Source organism: Echeneis naucrates, chromosome 10, assembly GCF_900963305.1.
Source record: "Echeneis naucrates chromosome 10, fEcheNa1.1, whole genome shotgun sequence".
Taxonomy (NCBI): Eukaryota; Metazoa; Chordata; class Actinopteri; order Carangiformes; family Echeneidae; genus Echeneis; species Echeneis naucrates.
Genome location: NC_042520.1, coordinates 14355401 through 14370871, shown reverse-complemented (window position 1 = coordinate 14370871; position 15471 = coordinate 14355401). Strand labels below are relative to the sequence as shown.

General features: G+C 41.3%; 3 protein-coding genes across 3 annotated transcripts; 2 read left to right on the top strand and 1 right to left on the bottom strand.

Moving 5' to 3' along the window:
• Nucleotides 1-920: 920 nt before the first annotated feature.
• Nucleotides 921-4585, top strand: ccng1 (cyclin G1). Its single transcript, XM_029513094.1, has 6 exons — nucleotides 921-1119; nucleotides 2021-2284; nucleotides 2368-2621; nucleotides 2882-2960; nucleotides 3189-3299; nucleotides 3431-4585. The coding sequence occupies exons 2-6, from the start codon at nucleotides 2021-2023 to the stop codon at nucleotides 3620-3622; spliced, it is 900 nt and encodes a 299-aa protein (XP_029368954.1). The 5' UTR covers nucleotides 921-1119; the 3' UTR covers nucleotides 3623-4585.
• Nucleotides 4190-7825, bottom strand: nudcd2 (NudC domain containing 2). The gene is made up of 4 exons (XM_029513095.1): nucleotides 7404-7825; nucleotides 5712-5760; nucleotides 5473-5624; nucleotides 4190-4973 (listed from the first exon to the last, which is right to left on the bottom strand). The coding sequence occupies exons 1-4, from the start codon at nucleotides 7590-7592 to the stop codon at nucleotides 4890-4892; spliced, it is 474 nt and encodes a 157-aa protein (XP_029368955.1). The 5' UTR covers nucleotides 7593-7825; the 3' UTR covers nucleotides 4190-4889.
• A 740-nt stretch (nucleotides 7826-8565) lies between these two features.
• gabra6a (gamma-aminobutyric acid type A receptor subunit alpha6a) lies at nucleotides 8566-14582 on the top strand. The gene is made up of 8 exons (XM_029511759.1): nucleotides 8566-8678; nucleotides 9105-9325; nucleotides 9418-9500; nucleotides 9594-9737; nucleotides 10619-10771; nucleotides 10861-11114; nucleotides 12350-12594; nucleotides 14489-14582. Exons 1-8 carry the CDS (start codon nucleotides 8676-8678, stop codon nucleotides 14508-14510), a joined length of 1125 nt encoding a protein of 374 aa, XP_029367619.1. The 5' UTR covers nucleotides 8566-8675; the 3' UTR covers nucleotides 14511-14582.
• The last annotated feature ends 889 nt before the right edge of the window (nucleotides 14583-15471 follow it).

Sequence of the window (15471 nt, the reverse complement as noted above, 5' to 3'; positions counted from 1 at the left end):
ATATATTGTGATTGATAAGCACTTTAAATCGATCATAGAGCAAATATCTTTAGTTATTATAAAAGATGCCCTGTCATGCTTACATGTCAGTCTATATATTGTGTCTAAAAGACCTGGTTGGAAATATTTCTTAGTTTCAAACTTTAAACCATATATACTACCGTTAAATAAATGGCCTAGATATATATGAATTCAGGATTAAATTTATTAATGTCAGTTTATCTGTACAGTAGGTCTGAGTGGGCCTGCTTTCAGATTTGTATACCCTTGTGTAATAAAGAGTTTCTTTATTGAAATTGTTTGTTCTTCTCTTCTGCACTCACAAACAGACGCCCAAAGAGGTCAGCAGAAAGCATGTTGTGAACTGTGGCCTCAGCAGGTTCAGATTTCTTCTAGATTGTTCCAGAAATCTGGCAGGAAATGTTCACTAAAAAAGAAGAAATAACACCTTAACGTCCGTGATGTCTATGCCCGTGAAACTATTTAGCATCTGACATGTTGAAGAAATTTAGCTAAGTTTTGTAGAAAATACAGTGGTTTTGCAGTTTTAATGTTATTTCAACATCTGTTACAAAGCACACATTTCTGGCCTCTTTAATCAAAAGCTAGAATAATTAAAATTGTTTAGCTGATTTTGTATCTGTTGTGCCAAATCCCAGCTAACGTATATAAGAAGCACTATTTTGGATTCATCAGTTTAACCCACTTGTCGTTATCCTACATAACATTTTCCATGATGTCCGTCTCCTCGCCAGTGATTGGTCATTTAGCCTTCGGGGGTGGGGCTTAGATGTGCATGGCAGGAAGAGCATCCAATTGAAATGTAGAGTCAATACCGTCATCCGTCATCGACCAATGGGGGTTCTCCTTGTTCGGACATGGGCTTGGTTTTATGCGTGCATTAAAGCGTCCCCTGTCCTTTTCCCCATCGCCTTACGCCAAGGGTAGGGGGGTGTGCATAGGCAGAAACAAACCTATGCTTAAACTTTCTTAAGCGAAAGTTCATACTTACACTTTTTGTGATTTAAACTCATTTTCATTGGCTTCTTGAAAGCGCGTGGAGTTTTTTTTTAATCAACCGCTTCTTTTTTTGGTAAAAGCAGCCTAACTTGATATAAGGTAAGTCCACCAATTATCCTGATGTACTGCATTAATTGGTCGCATGTTTCCTTTACATTGGTATTTAAGCATGTTTAACCTTTTTATTGTATCATTATTTGGTTTGGAGACGCTAAAAAAACAAACTACCGTCACGCTTTTAAAAACTAGCCAAAATTAGCGGTTGTAGCTAACGGCTATGTCGTTTACGTCAACTGAGTTAATAATCTTCCCCCCCCTTAGTCAAATCTCATGTTGTACTCTCACTACGCCTTCGGTGCCGTATCTTTCAGTTTTAGCCGAAGTTGAACGGGTAAAATTGGGATTCCTTACCCGGCTTTGTTGTTGACAGCCGCTGGTTTTTGTCGCTCTCCAGCAGTGTGTGCGGCGGGGACATGTCCCAACATGACGCAGGTCCTGTCCTGCTCCACTTTCGGCCTGGTCCTTTGACATGAGGCTCAGTTGTGTGTCCAGGCTGTAAAAAAAGCCGCTCAAAACACATGGAAATATATACTGAAGCAGTTCACAATAACTTAAATGTGACTTAAACAGTATTTGAGAATGTGAGGCACTTTTGATTGGCCCTTGCTGCCGTATCCAGCCCAGTCCGTGACAGCTGCCGGGGAGAGGCTGGTCACTGGATAACATACACATTTGGAAGCAGTCCCATGTCTCAGCTCCTCCTGAGCTATGGCTCCCACCTGTCCATATCTGTTCTCAGTTGAAGCTTCGTTAATGTGACATGCTGCACTTGAAGCACAGCTATTACAAAACAAATCAACCACTCTCTGTTATTGTAGTAGTGCTTTTCTGGTCTTTGTTCAGTGATGCAAGTGCCTGGCTGTCAGTGTCGTCTGCATTATCCATGTGGATGAAATGCATTATAGTTTAAGTCCTCAGCTCTGTTTTTCTGTTGGCACAGATGATTGACACAGTCACAGGACCCGGAGCCCAGCCCTTTGCCGTTCAGCTGAAGGCCTTAACAGATCTGGAAGGTCGATACCAACCAAAACTGAGTGGCTTGAGGTTCATTGAAGGTGCGCAGGACAATGGCCTCAGGATGACCACCAGACTGAGGGAGTTGGAGGTGAAGGACCTACTCTCTCTGACTAGGTTCTTTGGATTCAGCTCAGAGACATTCTCTCTGGCCATCAGTTTGCTGGATCGATTCCTCTCAGTAATGAAGGTTTGTGTACAGTAATCCAATGTTCACCTTGCTGACTATGGTATATTTGTGAATCATAACTTACAAACCTTTCTGTCATCTAGATTCAACCAAAGCACCTGTCCTGTGTGGGCCTGTGCTGCTTCTACATTGCTGTGAAGTCATCCGAAGAGGAAAAAAATGTGCCTCTTGCCAGTGACCTGATTCGCATAAGTCAGAATCGGTTCACGGTGTCTGACATGATGAGGATGGAGAAGATCATTATGGAGAAGCTCTATTGGAAGGTGAAAGCACCCACAGCCCTCCGCTTTCTCCGCCTCTTTCACAGCCACGTTGAAGAGCAGCTCAACACTGAGAGGTAAGGACAAATGGTCACACAAACCTGCAGGGCTGAACCATGACTCAACTTGATTATATTTACTCTAGTACAATGTGTCTCCTCATATTTGACTTTCAAAAGAATGCTATCAAAAATAATTTTCTAAGCCAACAAGCAGGCTCAAATGAAACGGTGAACATTTTTAGCACCTGAAGCAGACTCTTGTCTAATCTTGTGAGCCCTGTCTCATGTCCATTTCATAGTTAGGTTTGTTTTCACACTCAGTTTTCTTTTTTCAGCCAAAAGATGCTGAGTCTTGAGAGACTGGAAGCTAAACTGAAAGCCTGTCACTGCGCATTTGTCTTCTCCAAAATAAAGGTGGGTCAAAATATCTGGTCCCCAGTATTTTAAAGATGGCCTATTTTTGGTTGTAAGAATACTGTATAGAGTTGGTAAAGGCACAATTAAAGGAAAAAAAAATTGGCATGATGTAATAGATAATAGGTAGTAATTGTAGCTTAGGTCCAAAGTAAGCTATCCCAGCCCGTCTTTGCATGTTGCTGGCAGTTTTTTGTGATTAGAAATGCACACACTGTTTCTCTGCAGCCATCTCTGCTTGCCATGGCTCTGTTGTGTTATGAAGCCCAGGAACAACATGACCCTGAGCACACTGACAAAATATCAGAGGCCCTGAAGAGTCTGCAACAGCAGCTGAATGTAGGAGTCCACCATTTTAAATCTGCATGTTTCATAAAAATATTTTTTTGTTCATAAGTAGTTTTGGTGCCACTTTGTTTGGCCAGAGCCCAGAGATTGCCTTCTGTTAAAACTGTCTTTCTACTTTGCAGATCAAAGATGGGGACCTGGTTTGTGTGCGGGAGTTGGTCGGAAAATGTCTGGCTGAATATGCTACCACCAAGTGCTCCAAGTTTATCAGCCAAAGACTTCGCTGGACTATTTCGGGAAGAACTGCACGTCAGCTGAAGCACAGCTACTATAAGATCGCCCATCTTCCCACCATACCCGAATCAGCTTGTTAAAATCTGGGGGTACAAATAGGTGACTTTGCATGCAGGTAAATCTGTCCCCAAATTATCTTTGTTCCCTGATTGGATTTAAGTTTTGGGTGACTTGCAGCAAGGTTCACTTACGACCCCAGCTGTTTTCCTTACAGATCTTCATCTGTGTTGATGGATATCTTTAAGGAAAAACCAAAAATTTTATGATTTTCCTTGCGTTTGTCATCAAAGGTGAAGCACACTGTATTTCAGCTCCCCAAGAAGTAATGCTTTGTGAGAAAGGTTAAGCTGCCATCCTGCTAAGTTTTACTTTCCTGCTCGAGTTGCTTGCACAAGTGTACAGTATGTTCTTGTTTAAATCCGTACCAAAGTTTTTTGGTGTTTCCTGGAACGGGTTGCAGGTTTTAAGCTAATAAGTATAGAACCACCTAGGTCCTCAGTCCACCATGTGGAAGAGGAGGGAGAAGGATTTTGTGAACAGCAAAAATGGAACCAAGAAATCGGGCCCAAAATCCTTAACTCCCACCCTAGGTTGCTAAAACTGTCCTGAATGCACACTCCTACCCAAGGTGATGAGTTTTTTTTTTTTTTTTGGTTTTGTTTTTTCACTGGTTTTCTCTAGTGTAGTGAGGCTAGTGATGATCCCATCAGAGGTATGGCTGACCATGCCATCTGAGCTGAAATATTGTATGTGGTTACAGATGAGTTGTTTTCACTGATTCTTAATTTGTGGACACACAGCACCACATATATTAATTGATATCAGTTGTCAGTTATGCAGAGAATATAAAAAAGGCCATTGTAGTGAAAATGTAGATATGAACTTGTATTGCATTTTTCATTGCCAGTTTCCTTGTTTAGTGTTAATTTTTTTTGGGAGAAGAAAGATAAAATGTGGTCTCAAATTCAAAATAGCTAACTGAACACAACCATCTGGTTAACCTATGTAATGGTACCTTTCAATAAAACTTTATTGAAAAGTTATTGCGTGTATATTTGTTAAAAGACAACACTCCAAAGTATTTATAACAGGATCAATGTTTCTAATCAGTCATTCAACCAGTATAGTGGGCTTCAAAACTCAGTTCTCCACAGCCCATAGAAGGCAGATGAAAGAAAGGACTGGTTGTATTTAACAAACTGGCCCACTCACTGTTTTAAAGGCAAATCTTTGGGCTTGACAGTCTGAAAAATCCACAGCTCCTCTGCCATCCCATGACACCGTCCTCAACGCTGTTGGACGGAAGTGGCATATCCACCACTCCTGCTCTTAACATTATAGGATCTGTCACTTCTGTAAACTGGAAAAGTCAGGACCACCACCAGCAAAGTTCCCTGAGATCTCTGCACCGCTGAAGTCAAATCCAGGATTCTGTTAAAGAGGATTACAAGTGATGATTAATAACTAATCAACTAATCATTCACATCTCAAGACTGGAATGCATTATCCTTTCATTTTACAAATTTGTGCTGAGAGACCGATCAAATTAAGTTAAAAAAGACAAACCATATTCAGATATGGCAGCTCGCTGGTATCAAAATTCCCAAATGTAACTTCACTGCACTTCACTTTGTAAATTGTTATTTAAGCCATTGCCAGCCTTGTAAAACATATTATACAGAAAAAATAAGAACAGTTTCAATGTTTCAACGGTTGCAGAAAACTAATCTGGACTGTCTGGATTTTCATTCATTTATATGAATCTTATTAACACAAACACAGACCTGATGACTGAAACCATTCATTAATGACTTATTAACTACAGTTATACTTCATTAGAAAGAGAGAGACCATTGGTATTTATTAGGTATTATTCTGTGTACTATGGAGTTCATTATGATACTAAAATGGGTTCGTTCATAAGACAAACCTCTCGCTGGAACCTCTCCAGGGTGAGCTTTCTCTGCATCTGGTCCTGGACCCAGGCGTTTGCACAGTACTCGCCCTCCAGCAGGGAGGACCAACAATTTCCTGCCTCTCTGTTGGTCTTCATCAAAATGATCCTGATGAGACACTTGTCCTCTGAGGATGGAAAACAGAGAACACAGAAAAAGATGAAGGTGGCACTGTTTACCAAAGTAGAAGTTTATTTTGTGTTATACAACTTACCGAGTGTCCATGTGGCCTCATCAGATACAGTTGTGCCAAACAACTTTCCCTGACAGAGGATAAAAAGAAAATATTGTGAATATAAAGATAAAAGAGTAGATTGGAGAACCTATCTGAGCAGATAATTCATATATATATATATATATATATATATATATATATATATATATATATATATATATATATATATGTATATATATATATATATATATATATATATATATATATATATGTATATATAAAAATAAAAATAAAAAAATATAAAAATAAACAGAGCTTCAGGCATTTAAATATTTCTATGCCCTGCTAGGCTATTTTGCACAAGGATTAAGTTGAATAATGGAGTGTGAGTTTTTTGGTCACCAGATTATTCCGGTCAGGATTAAATAGGACTAGACAAAAGAACGCCAACAATATTCTTGTTTTCGTGAGCTTTTGTAGATGATAACCAACAACAGGTTTTGTAATGAATGGAGAGAAGATATCATTAAATTTTGGAATTATTCAATAGAACATTTTCACGGTGAGATTTAGAGCTGTGCCCTGAAAGTCAGCGATTGGAGATTCTTTGAGGGGTTTGTTTTTGGTCACTCAGAGTGTATTAAAATAACAGAATAAACAAATGAAGGCTTACAAAAATATGCAGGGATAACATTTAATGACTATCAAGAGAGATTATAATCATGCGATGCAAGGCTAATTTAAAGTGTTTGTAATGTATATCTTTTTTACGTCCATCCAACGTAAAGTGATGAAGATGAACACTGCTCATCTACCCCATCTTAAATTTTGTAACAAACCCAGAAAACTAGTCTGAAGCCACAGAAACCTGAAATTACTGACGCCTCACTAAAATTAAAAATAAGAATTTCCTATTATTCATTCATTTCCAAGTAACTTTTTTGAATGAAATTAAAAACTAGGCTATACTTAAACAGAAATACTGTGTGCTACTTGTCTCATTATTCCATCTAATCCATTTGGTAGAACAGCATTATACGGTATGGCACCAATTCATATTCAATTCAAATGTTGCATCTAATATAGCTGTCTTTTATTGATTTTTAAATTCTCAAATATATTTTCCCATTAATCTGTTGTATTTGACTGCTAATGTGGCTGTTAGTCAAATATTCATATTGAAAAGCCAAATATGAGTCAGGTAGAGAAGAAGAAGGATTTTTACTTCTGACTCTGGGACGCCAGTGATCACTGTTTATCCTCCTGGAGGTGTCGTGGGCCTAACTAGACGAAGCACCGGTGAAAATAGGTTCCCACCTGATAACTCCAAGGACATGTTAGCTATCCCTGCTCACTGGCCTAGTTAGATATTATCTTCAGGGCACATAGGACAGGGCGAAAGTTTGTTTTTAGGGAGTTAGTCAATGAGTCTGGTGCATTTCTTGTCGCACAAGTTTCTTGTGTTTACTCTAAATCAAACTCTAAATTACCCATCGCCACAAAATACATGCAGCCCCACCAGCATAAACAATGGCTCTGTTAGACAGACAAATGCTGAAGCTGGCTCACAGATCACAGCCAGCCATCATTAATGTTATCAGGTCGACATGTTGCTTTTCCTGCTTGTCCCCTTTCCGTTTGGGGACCGTCCATCATTCTGCCTCCTAAGGAAGATTTTAGTGGGCATGTCATCACAGACAGAAGCCGAACATGAGTGAACATGATGCTCACCTTGAACACTTCCTGCCCTCTGACGTGCAGCTCGATGTCTCTGGATCCCAGATGACAGCGGACCTCTCTTGCGGAGGTCCCATGAGGGACGTTGACTTCGATGAAGACCTCCTCCATGGTCTGGTACCAGGACCCCCAGGTGGTCTTGCAGGGAACGACCCCGCTCCTCTCGTCGAAGTGGACCGACATGGTGAGTGTTCGGAGCGGCTGACAGGTCGGCTAATGTCGGCGGACTCTCGGCTAATGTTCCCCGCTGTGTGTGCTGGGACGGTCCAACATGGCTGCCACGGAGCCGGCAGTCGTCGGCTCTAAGTTCCCCGGTGTTATTTGTGCATATATCAGCAGTTTTGCCCCGGTAGGTTTTACCCCGGCAGGTTTTACCCCGGTAGGTTTTACCCCGGTAGGTTTTACCCCTCACTCTCTCAAAGTTCTTCTTCTTCTCCGCCTGTGAAGGCTGTTTCCGGTTGTAGAGGACATGGCGGCTGCAGCGCCACCGACCGATGAAAAACGGAACTACAACAAGAAAAAGTTGATCCACTCAATGGTTTCTGGTTTCCTGTTTTTGGCAGCAAGTCTACTTTATACAGCCTAAAATTAAATCCACTAAAATACCCATTTATTTTTCTTTAAATATCTTATTGAAGCTGCACAAAAAAACACAGTTTGTCTAAAAATGAACTGGATTTACTAATCTGTTAATTAGATTACTGTCTCTGTAAGTGCCTCTCTGTCCTGAGGCAGACCTACCAGTCACTTTAAACACACCGCAGAGACGCTTCCTCGATTTGTTTGAACCCATCAAGCTCTTTTTTTTTTTTTATTAACCAAATATGAGTTTATTAGATAATTGAGTGAAATTTGGTGATAAAATGTTGGCAGGGATGGCTGTCCTGACTTTAAGTTTAGCTATTTTAGTCTGCTGGATGAGGTAAGTCTTTTCTCTTTACATGAACACATGTCTCAGTTCACGCAGTCTAGGAGTAGTTTTTTCTCTTTGCAGTCTTGGGAATGTAAGTGCAAATGACAAGGTCAATTCAGACAACATCACTCGCATTTTGGATCGACTTTTGGATGGTTACGACAACAGATTACGACCTGGATCTGGAGGTAATTCAAAAGTCAAGCGTTGTCTCATAAATGAAGATAAAGTGCCCCCTATCACTGGCGTGTTGGTGTTTTACTGTACATTTGTTGGTGGCTGTTGCAGGTGGTGTTACAGAGGTGAAAACAGACATCTTTGTCACCAGCTTCGGACCCGTTTCAGATGTTGAGATGGTGAGATGCTACTTCTGTAAGAAGATATGTAATTGCTGACTGTGAGAAATGTCAGCGCTCCAGTGACCAATGAATGCCTGCCTTATGGGCAATCTGCCATGAGACCATCTAATGAGCTTTAATCTGTTTGACCATCCCTATAACTCTATTATTGATGGCCTGTAAATCAATATGACAACATGTCAGACAGAGGAAATGACTGAATGGAGTGATTAATGATTATCTGGGATGAGTGGCATCCATCATTGCCTCATCATTTTTCCTCACCTTCCACTGCAAGTTGAAATGTGTTTTTTGAATTATAAATGCAGGTTAGGAAATTCACCTTTGTAGTGAACAAAGATTTACATTTATTGTGAGAATTCAAGGTAGGAAGGTTAGGCAAATGTATTTTATATCTACTAAAATCTGATATTGTTTCACCAGGAGTACACTATGGACATGTTCTTCCGACAGATGTGGGTTGATGAGCGTTTGAAGTTTGAGGGCCCCACTGAAATCCTGCGGCTGAACAATCTTATGGTAGACAAGATATGGACGCCAGATACTTTCTTCAGAAACTCAAAGAAGTCAATTTCCCATAACATGACCACACCCAACAAGCTTTTCCGTATCATGAAAAACGGGACTGTCCTCTACACCATGAGGTGATATTTCTAAGTTTCCAGTTTTGTCTTTTTTAATCACAAGCTTAACTTGTTTGAATAAGAAAGACTGATTTTTGTAATTTTCATGTTAGACTGACAATCAGTGCAGAATGTCCTATGAGGCTGATGGACTTCCCCATGGACGGCCATGCCTGTCCTCTCAGGTTTGGAAGCTGTAAGTACGACAGATATGCTTTGAGACGCCCAAATTTGTGGATGTGACCAACATTTCAGCATTTTAAGTGTCAAATTATCTTTGACTTTATAGATGCCTACACAAGCAGTGAAATTAAGTTCACCTGGAAGAAAGGCCCGATAGCATCTGTGGAGTGTCCCAAAGAGTCTATGAGCCTTTTGCAGTATGATCTAGTGGGACAGACTTTGTCCAGTGAGATATTCAAATCAAATACAGGTAATGCTTACTGTCAGCTGTTCCATTTCTCGTTATCAGCATGCAGTTACAGTTGTTCCCGCACTCAAAAGTTTAATTAAGAAATCCTTATGAGATGATAAATCTGTGAGTAGAATGAGGTTAAATGAGTCTATTCAAACTCTGCACTTGTGTCCACCACTCTCCCTCAGTAGAGCTGATATAAAAGCAAAGACTTCCTTGAGCAGCCATCTAAGGTGCTTAAGTGGTCAAGGCCTAATGCATATGGTGTGCCTTAAAAAAGAACTACAGGGTTTAAAGCCCAGTGAATGCACCAGCACAGAGGAGTAAGGATGGACTAGTGTGTGTGTCTGTGTGTGGTGGGTATGTTTGTGATGATTCTGTGTACATTTTCTTTTCCCGAGAAGCAGAAGTGCTCTCCTGCTGTGCACCCAGCATATTCTTGGAATAAAGAGGAAAAGGATGAGGCAGTCTCCAAAATGCAGAGATGATCCCCTTTTATAAAACACTGAGAGTGAGGGAGACAACAACGTCTGCATGCATGTGTTAGGGGGAGCAGGGCAGTCTTACGCATAGTGACACTGCATACACTCCTTCTGCCCCCTCCTCACTCGCTTCTTCTCCCTCCTCTTGAATTTATCCCATTTCCAAATATCTGCCGTGCTCCCTCCTCCTTCTCTCCTCATTTTTATCCTGCTCTCTTTTTCTTTCTCTTTCCCTTCCTTCTTCTGTCTCTCCCATGCTCCCTCACAATTACTTTGCTATTCCAGTGCTTACAGCAGCAATGCACCTATACATTTCCCCCGGTTCCCAGTTTCAAGGGCAGGCAAGGGCAACTGCTCTGTGCTACCCTGCTCTGCCCCTCAGGGTTGCTTTGTTCGCACATGCTGTTTATCTTGCAGGTCACTACTCTGTGCAGGTGGTCCATTTCCACCTCCAGAGGAAGATTGGCTACTACCTTATACAGACCTACATCCCCCTCATAATGGTTGTTGTGCTGTCACAAGTCTCTTTTTGGATTAACAAGGAGTCTGTTCCTGCACGTACAGTTGCTGGTATGTCCCTAATGTTTACTAATCATGCCTGATATCACAATTTGTCTGTGCTATGTCAGAATACATGTGCATTCTTGTTTTTTCCCAAGGCATCACCACAGTTCTCACAATGACCACCCTAAGCATCAGCGCTCGTCAGTCACTTCCCAAAGTGGCCTATGCTACCGCCATGGATTGGTTCATCGCTGTGTGCTTCGCCTTTGTGGCATCGGCCCTTGTCGAGTTTGCAGCAGTGAACTACTTTGCCACCCTCCAGGCCAACCGTCTGAAGAAACAAAGAGCCAGGCAGGACAAGCTTGAGGTGTTGGCTACCGGCAGTGACGACAATGACGACACAATTTCTGTGAGGAGCTAACTTTATATCTTTAAGGGGGATGGATTCTAACTGAAAATTCATGATATCTTACAAAATGGTCAAAAGAGGCTTGAATGGATAGACTTTAACTCATTTCAGTTTTTTATTACCAATAAAACATGAAAAAAAAATTTAAAGTAAGAGTAAATAGTAACAATTAATTTACTGGTCTTATTTTTCAGGAAGGACTGAAATATTTCACAGAAAAAAAATCTGAACATGTGGTGGTTAGCGCCTGTTGCCCCAGGACACCACAACAAAAAGGTTTTGGGTTTGGTTCCTGGGCCTGGGGCCTTTCTGTATGGAGTTTGCGGGTTCTATATATATATTCTGATCACCAATTTGCATAACTGTTACTGCACGCATATATATGTGCGTGCAGTAACATCAGAAAAAACAATAATGCACTGTGCTGCATGTACAAACCAGGATACATGCCCACCATATACACATACCTTGTGTCTTTGTGTGACTGAAGTAAATATATGGGATTCTTTATTGTACAATATTTTTTTATCTAAACTCTGGCTAAACATAACCTGCTCAGCAACATCAGCATTTGCTATTTGAAGTGCAGCACATATAGACGGCGTCTCAAATGCATTTACATCACCAGTAACGGTGAGCTACAGAGTCTCCTTGGTGTTGCAGAGAGTTTGATGCAGTGATGCTGATAATGAGCACTAAGCCAACAGCTTCAGACTCAGATGCAAGAACAAGAAATCCTATACAGATTGAAAGTCTTTTTCTATGCATTTCCAAGTAGTCACCCTGCCTTTTCCACTTTCACCATTCAGGGCACAATACACATTAAATAGTTATATGTGCTGTTGTAGTGCTCTAGTGCTCATATGTTTTATGCTAATACAGTAAGCCACCACAGCATCCTCCCGGGATCTGTCTCACGTGAAGGGCTCATGGTTAGATGCTTTAAAAATAGCCTCAGTGTGAGAACACAGAGCAACTCCGGCATTCCTTCCTGCATAATCACCTAACCATCCTATAGACGTCCAGCAAACTACGACTTCTGTAGGGATACTGGCGAAATGTGCATACAGTATACAGAATGTATTTTCAGTGTAAAAAACCCTTTATATTTGTTTTATTTTTTCACATGACTCTTACTGCCCTTTCCTCACTTTGTGCACCATCAAACCTGCTGTAACCCAATCTCACTGCCTCCTGCTTTCCCTCCAAAATCATCCCCGCCCCCATCCCACCAGTCGGACAGCAGCCCTCGGGAAGGCCTGAAGAGGAGAAACCACTCAGTGTGCTGCAGTGAACCAGGAGACGATCCGCCACTGCCGATCTTCCTCCAGCAGGGCTCAGCTTTTCCTCAAATACCGCAGCTGGCCGGCACCAGCCCCATCGATACATACGCTCGTGTCCTCTTCCCCCTTGGGTTTGCCCTCTTTAACCTCATCTACTGGTACATCTACCTGGCCAAGGACACCATGGAGAAAGCCAGGTATATCAGCAACACTCTGTTATATCCGTACATCCGTCTGACTTCTGAAACCTAAAAGGGCAAAGGCACATTCAAAGGTCCAGCGCTGATGATATTCAGAATTTATTTAATGACAACAAACCCCGTGAATAGACCAAACCCAACGATTAATTGATCCTATTCAGGAAAATTGTCTCTGTTTTCAAGGCTCAGTAGCCAATTGTTTCAAAATATACTCGAAACACACCGATGAGCTACACAGCTTCACTGACTGAAATGTTATTTCATGATGGGTAACATGGGCACTGTAGATTATTTTGAGTGGTTCCCACATGCACCATCCTACTACCATAAATACTAGATCACTAAATGCGCTATAATCCATATCTGAAAGTAGTCCCCAACAAATGTATTATTTACTCCTGTTTGACTGGTGCTTGCTCATGCAAGACTGCACTGCCCAGTTCTTTTTGGAAATCATCTGGACTTTGCTACATATGACTTATACATCTGTGACCCAATTTTTAAGGATTGTCAAAATTAATTTGAAACAAATGGGATTCTAGCTGCGTGCCAGGGACAGGCTAAGAAAGTTTTAAGTCCAGCGACTTTTAATGTAAAAAAAAAAAACGCAGGATACTACTAACACTCCACTGTAAATCATGATTGCTGGTTCCAGTGTTCCTGGTGTGTAACCTTGAATATGGTTACATAAAATTTAGGATTAATGAGAAAAAGCCAAAAAAATAAAAAATAAAAAAAAAATCTGAAGAAATTTGTGTATTCAACACTATAACAAAAAAGCATTTTATTCAGAAAGGCCCTTACATTTATCTTTCAGCCACTGAGGGTCTAAATGTCTCATATTTGATGAACTGACTTGAACATACATATTGCCGCCATATTTACCCATGTTACCCAACTCTTTAAAGTCTTTAAGTCTTTCCATTTGTTGTGCTTGACAAGGCAGCAGGTCCGAAAACCGTTTGTGCTAAATGACAAAAATCACTGGGACCCATCCTGAGGCTTGGATAAAGGCTCACAAAGTCACAAACCTCACTCTTCCCTACTTATGATAGATTTGGTGGGAGAGTAACAGCTATTTTTCTCAGAGACTTTTACCTCAGTGGTGAAAACATCAATTTCTAACGCTGAAACAGGCAAGGGAGTTATAGGTGAGAAAAACAAGAGGAGAATGATGTCAGGTGGCATTGCTGCTGCATTGACATCAGCACTGTGGCTTTTGTCATCATCATAGATTTACAATGCAAAAACAGCTAAGCACTCACTTGATTTGAGAAGGAAAATATCAGAATCAGAATCAGAAAGTATGTATCAAGTTCACTCCTCTTTTATACAAGTTCTGGAGTGCTGGAAAAAACCCCAGTTGTTTTAATGACAACCGTTTCTTCAGGGGGAGTCTGTCTCAGGTGAAATCGACAGGAATGACATGAAATAAATGGCTACTCATTTTCAGCCTTATAAGTGAGCCACGTATAGAGCGCAGAGCTCCATGTCCAAGAAAGAAAGAGAGAAGTGGTGCAAAAAGAGAGAGCGAAAGGGGAGCGAGATGGAAGAGAGAGAGCGATCTGTTATGTAACACTGGGGAGTGCAAATCTGCTCATCATGCATCTCATGTTCCTGTCAGAGAATTTTTATGGTTGTTTTGTTTATAACGTTGTGCAGAATAATGAGCGACAAGATGGAGAGCATCAGAGCAGCTGCATCACACCTCTACCCTTTACACATTTCCACCACGTCCCTCACTTGGTACTTTTGTAGAAGGCACTGAGAGGACAGGGAGCACATTAACAGTTTTGGCTGTGCAGTATACTGCAGATCCAGCAACTGGCTGTGGAACCAGGGGTTTCTGCATGCTCCTCTCACGTTTCCTGCCTTGCTGCCTCTCCTGCAGGGACATGGATCTTGAAAACTAAGAGGACCTGCAAAAGGGCACGTGCAGCATCCAGGCAGTCTCACCTCATCCTCCTCTCTCCTTCTGTGAACAAGCTCTCAGCATTCACACTGCTCTCATCTGACAGAAATGAATCAGAAACTCATTTATTCTCCGACTGCACATCTATTCATTTCACAGGCTGTGACCACTGCCCACTTATGTTATGATCAGAAGCTGAAGAGCTGCCCTTCACAGGCCTCAATCACTCTAAACCCACCACATACACATATGCACACGACAACTTCTCAGGTCCTGAACCAAGACAGACACCATACACATGCATTATTCATACACACACATACACACACGCACACACACATACACACACGCGCACACACACACACACAAAAACCAAGAAACACATCAAATAGAAGTAGATGATATAATCTGTGATGGCTATAACTGGTGGTGATGCAACAGTGAACCAATGCTTCAGAAGCCTGCCCTCTACAGAAGCTCAGTTCCCACTACAACAAGATCAAAAGCAATTTAGAGGAGGCTTGCATCCGTCCTTGGCTTCAAAAATGTACTGAACCTGAGGAAATCAATTGTGGGATTTTGTTTTCCATCCCACCTTTCTGTCGTGGAGCTCCGGCACTCCTTCTGCATCTTCTGATCTGCTGCAGGGCCTCTGGAAACATTGCAGAGAAGAGTGGAATATAAGACCCCTTGGTTTTGCTGACACTCACTTTCTATTTTTGTATGGACAGCACATGATGGTTGGACTCAGGTGTTTGTGCTCAAAGTGCTGGTCTGATGAATGGAGCCTGGCTGTCTTTTTTAGCCATTGAAACTACCTGATAATGTGAGATATAAGCAATAAACTTGCTGTGAGCTTGACAATCGAAGCATTTTATCCCCACAGTGCAGCTGTTTGACCTTGTCAAGATACAGACAAACTCAGGTCCTGTAATAAACATAAAACAATAAAAGCAGCCTAA

Coding starts and splice junctions, on each gene's coding strand:
- nudcd2 (XM_029513095.1), bottom strand. CDS start 7,592: ATGTCGGTCCACTTCGACGAGAGGAGCGGGGTCGTTCCCTGCAAGACC. Junction 5,761..7,403: donor GAGGGCAGGAAGTGTTCAAG/GTGAGCATCATG, acceptor ATCCTCTGTCAG/GGAAAGTTGTTTGGCACAAC. Junction 4,974..5,472: donor TGGAGAGGTTCCAGCGAGAG/GTTTGTCTTATG, acceptor CCTCTTTAACAG/AATCCTGGATTTGACTTCAG.
- gabra6a (XM_029511759.1), top strand. Junction 9,501..9,593: donor TCCTCTCAGGTTTGGAAGCT/GTAAGTACGACA, acceptor TTGACTTTATAG/ATGCCTACACAAGCAGTGAA. Junction 10,772..10,860: donor TCCTGCACGTACAGTTGCTG/GTATGTCCCTAA, acceptor TTTTTTCCCAAG/GCATCACCACAGTTCTCACA.
- ccng1 (XM_029513094.1), top strand. CDS start 2,021: ATGATTGACACAGTCACAGGACCCGGAGCCCAGCCCTTTGCCGTTCAG. Junction 2,285..2,367: donor GATTCCTCTCAGTAATGAAG/GTTTGTGTACAG, acceptor TCTGTCATCTAG/ATTCAACCAAAGCACCTGTC. Junction 2,622..2,881: donor GAGCAGCTCAACACTGAGAG/GTAAGGACAAAT, acceptor TTCTTTTTTCAG/CCAAAAGATGCTGAGTCTTG.